Genomic DNA, 4,296 nt, shown 5'->3' with positions numbered 1-4,296 from the left:
AGCCCTCATTACTTCGTCCTGACGAGCAACAAGATCTACTACTCGGAGGAGACCTCCCGCTACCAGTTCAACGAGGACGAGGAGGAGGTGGAGCAGAAGGAGGTGCGTGAGGGGCGAGGGGAGAACTCCGGGGAGGAATGGGTGGAGAGAGGGTGGCAAAACCCGTTTCTGGTGGTGGGGGGTTTGACCTCGCAGGAGTTCAACAACAACGAGCTGCACTTCACGGAGAAGTGGTTCCACGGCAAGCTGGGAGGGGGCCGGGACGGGCGGCAGATCGCCGAGAAGCTGCTGCACGAGTACTGCACCGAGACGGGCGGCAAGGACGGCACCTTCCTGGTGCGCGAGAGCGAGACCTTTGTGGGCGACTACACCCTCTCCTTCTGGTAGGAGCTCCAGAAGGGCAGGATCCCGCCATTCCCGAGCCATCCCGCCCGGATGACCTTCCAGTCGCTGTCCGTGGCGGCTGGAATGGTTTTTCCGGGGGAAGGGGCGGGAAACGCCGCCTGTTTCTGGATGCAGACCCAACTTGACCCGCCTCTCTCCCGCCGCCGCCGCAGGAGGTCCAGCCGGGTGCAGCACTGCCGGATCCACTCGCGGCAGGAGGCCGGGGCCACCAAGTTCTACCTGACGGACAACCTGGTCTTCGACAGCCTCTACAGCCTCATCTGCCACTACCGGGAGGTGCCGCTGCGCTGCAACGAGTTCGAGATGCGCCTCACCGACCCCGTCCCGCAGCCCAACGCCCACGAGAGCAAAGAGTGAGTGAGGAGCATCCCCAGCCTCTGAGTAACCCCCCGGGGTGTGGAGGTGCCGGTGGCAGCACCCCCCGCCCCGTGCCCGTGCTGTGCCCGCCCAGGTGGTACCACGCCAGCCTGACGCGCCTGCAGGCCGAGCACATGCTGATGCGGGTGCCGCGCGACGGAGCCTTCCTGGTGCGCAAGCGCAGCGAGCCCAACTCCTACGCCATCTCCTTCCGGTGAGCGCGGCCGCCATGAGGCCTCCCGGGCTTGGCCGAGCCACGTGGGTTGCTTAGCTTGGGTCCCTGGGGGACCTCAGGAGGTGACACATCCTCGGGGTGACCGCCTCGGTAGCTCCCCGTGGAGGATCCAGGATCCAGGATCCAGCCCTCACTCCATCCCCCCACGTGTTGTCCCGGCCCCAGGGCGGAGGGGAAGATCAAGCACTGCCGGATCCAGCAGGAGGGGAGGCTCTTCATGCTGGGCAGCTCGGCCGAGTTCGAGAGCCTGGTGGATCTCATCAGCTACTACGAGAAGCACCCGCTGTACCGCAAGATGAAGCTGCGCTACCCCATCAACGAGGAGACCCTGGAGAAGATGGGCACCACCGTGAGTGCTCCCAGCAAGGGGGGGTGAAGGTTCGGCGCCCCTGTGCCCAGCTCCACCACCCTCCAGAATTCTGGGTGAAGCCCAAGCAGAACAGGCCGAGCTCGTTCTGCTGACCCACCGTAAATCCCTTCCAACGCGTTGGGTTCAGGTTGGACATGGGGGAGAAGTTCTCTCCAGGGAGGGGGATCAGACCTCGGGGTGGGCTGCCCAAGGAGGGAGTGGAGTCCCCATCCCTGGAGGTGTTGAAGCAGAGCCTGGACGTGGCACTCGGTGCCAAGGTGGGGTTGGACTCGACGATCTCAGGGGTCTTTTCCAACCCGGTTCATTCCGTGAGTTGCAAACGGATTTTAGGTGCCCTCCCAACCTCCTTGTATCCAACCACACCCCCCCTGGGGACTTTCTCCCTGCAGGAGCTGGACTATGGAGCCCTGTATGAGGTGCGGACCCCCCACTTCTACGTGGAGGCCAACAAGATGCCCATGGCCAGGGTAAGGGGCCAGGGTGGGCACCTGGGAGGTGGAGGGTGGTGGGACGTGATGATTCCAGAGCTGGGCTTCGTGGGTGGTCCCTCCCCAGACCCACCACGTCTCCCACCACCACCGACCTGAGATGTGGGGACGTTTTGCCACGTTTTTGTGACCCTCGGGTGATGCCGGAGCTGGATCCCTTTCCACTGGGGAACCCCAAAGAAACAGGTTTAGGGGAAGTTCCCAGAAGATGCATTTTCCATCCTTGGAGGTTTTTGCAACTGGGTTGGGTTTAGAGTTGATCCAATCTCCATCCTTGGTTTTTGGGACTGGCCTGTCCTTGGGGTTGACCACAGTCTCGAGTCCTGGAAGTTTTTGGGACTTGAGGCTCCGTCAGGAACTGTGATAGGACAAGGAATGATGGATACAAATTGAAAGTGGGGAAACTTGGCTGGGATATTGGGAAGAAATTCTTCGCTGTGAGGGTGCTGAGCCACTGGAACAGATTGTCCAGGGAGGCTGTGGATGTCCCAGCTCTGGAAGTGTCCAAAGTCAGGTTGGATGGTCAAAGCCAGGGTCCCGCTCCAGCCCAGATATTTATCCAGAGAGTGGGGAATACTCCTGGCCCCACTCCAGCTTGGACAATTTTCTGGAAGATGAAGGATGCTCCCAGCCCTGTGCCAGCCCAGACCCTTATCCAGAGGCTGTGGGATGCTCATGGTCCTGTTCCAGCCCAGATCCTTATCCCAAAGCTGTAGGATGCTGCCAGTCCTGTGCCAGCTCAGAAACTTATCCAGAAACTGGGGGATATTCCAGGCCCTGCTGCAGCCTGGACCCTTATCCAGAGTCTGGGAAATGCTCCTGACTCTACTCCAACCCAGACCCTTATCCAGGGGCTGGGGGATGTTCCTGGCCCTGTTCCAATCCAGACCCTTATCCAGAGGCTGTGGGATGCTCACAGCTCTGCTCCATCCCCGATCCATGAGCATCCCACTGCCTCTGGATACGGCTCTGGGCTGGAGCAGGACAGTGGGACGCTCCTGGCCCCACAGCCACCCAGACCCTTCTCCCTGAAGAACCTCCTCTAGCGGGAGGTGTCCCAACCCCTGGCAGGGTGTGTGCTTGGAACAAGGGCCATCCCAACCCGTTTGGAATTCGGGGCGTGGCACCCTCGGGAGCCCCCGGGGCTGTGCCTGGAGGAGCTGTGGGGGCGGGCAGGGGGGGTGACACGTCCCTCCCCCCCGTGTCCCAGTGCACGGTGAAGGCCCTGTACGACTACAAGGCGCAGCGGGAGGACGAGCTGTCGTTCTGCAAGCAGGCCATCATCCACAACGTGGACAAGCAGGACGGCGGCTGGTGAGGACGAGGGGACACGCGGGGGGATCCCACGGATCGTCCCCTCGTGGGTTTTTAACGGCCTCCTCCTCCTTCTCTGTCCCGCCCCTTCCCCGCCCCCCAACCCCTGCTCCGCCCGGCCCCGCATGCAGCTCGGACACCCCCGACCCCTCCCCCAAAATCCAGCCTTGATCCTCTCCCCCCCTTGCAGGTGGCGGGGGGACTACGGGGGCAAGAAGCAGCTCTGGTTCCCGGCCAACTACGTGGAGGAGATTGTGGGCACCCAAGCGCTGGAGCAGGATGAGGCCGTGAGTGACACCCCCCCACCCACAGTGGGGACATCGGAGATGGTCCCGGTGCTGCTCCAGCCCAGACCCTTATCCAAAGGTTGGGGGATGTTCCTAGTGCTGCTCCAGCCCAGATCCTTATCCTAAGGCTGGGGGATGTTCCTGGCCCTGTGCCAGCCCAAATCCTTATCATGGTCCTGCTCCAACCCAGATCCTTATCCAGAGGCTGGGAGATGCTCCTGGTCCTGCTCCAACCCAGACCCTTATCCTAAGATTAGGGGATGCTCCTGGTGCTGCTCCAACCCAGCTCCTTATCCTAGCATGAGGATTATTCCAGCCCAGACCCTTATCCTAGGATGAGGGTTACTTCCAGCTCTGCTCCAACCCAGACCCTTATCCAAAGGTTGGGAGATGCTCCTGGTCCTGCTCCAGCCCAGACCCTTATCCAGAGTCAGGGGGATGCTCTTGGCCCGGTGCCAGCCCAAACCCTTATCCAGTGTCCGGGTGATGTTCCTGGGTGTTTTTTTCCCGTTTTTCCTCAGTTTTGGCTGACTGGGAGACCCGGGGGAGTGGCTCCCAAGTGGAGCTGTCACCAGGCCTGGCCCCGCAGGCCTCTCCCATCTCCCTTATTCCTTCCTCTCTTCCAGTCCTCGGAAAACAGCCCCCTGGGGAACTTCCTGAAGGGATTCATCGACGTCCCGTCCTGCCACGTCGGTGAGTTCCCCTCTCACTGATTTGGGGGGGAATTCCGAGGAGCTGGGACTGATTTGAGGGGAATTCTGAGGTTGGGACTGATTTGAGAGGAATTCGGAGGTTGGGACTGATCTGGGGGAATTCAGAAGTTGGGACTGATCTGGGGGA

The 4,296-nt window shown here is 61.4% G+C and overlaps 1 protein-coding gene across 1 annotated transcript in view; it reads left to right on the top strand.

Annotated features, from left to right (window-relative positions):
* Positions 1-4,296, top strand: part of LOC114070992 (1-phosphatidylinositol 4,5-bisphosphate phosphodiesterase gamma-1-like) — a gene marked incomplete at its 5' end in the record, with an annotated part of 13,613 nt that overhangs the window by 1,923 nt on the left and 7,394 nt on the right. The window contains 9 exons of the mRNA XM_027908644.1: positions 1-102; positions 196-383; positions 558-758; positions 857-976; positions 1,163-1,346; positions 1,757-1,834; positions 3,066-3,169; positions 3,360-3,456; positions 4,083-4,153. Coding sequence (XP_027764445.1) covers positions 1-102; positions 196-383; positions 558-758; positions 857-976; positions 1,163-1,346; positions 1,757-1,834; positions 3,066-3,169; positions 3,360-3,456; positions 4,083-4,153 — 1,145 coding nt within the window. The remainder of the gene's footprint in view (positions 103-195; positions 384-557; positions 759-856; positions 977-1,162; positions 1,347-1,756; positions 1,835-3,065; positions 3,170-3,359; positions 3,457-4,082; positions 4,154-4,296) is intronic.

This window comes from Empidonax traillii, unplaced genomic scaffold (genome assembly GCF_003031625.1).
Source record: "Empidonax traillii isolate 1590-97213 ecotype Southwest subspecies unplaced genomic scaffold, ASM303162v1 scaffold1777:size77351, whole genome shotgun sequence".
In the NCBI taxonomy this organism is placed as follows: domain Eukaryota; kingdom Metazoa; phylum Chordata; class Aves; order Passeriformes; family Tyrannidae; genus Empidonax; species Empidonax traillii.
Note: the sequence above shows the minus strand (reverse complement) of the source record. Positions and strands in the feature narration are given on the sequence as shown.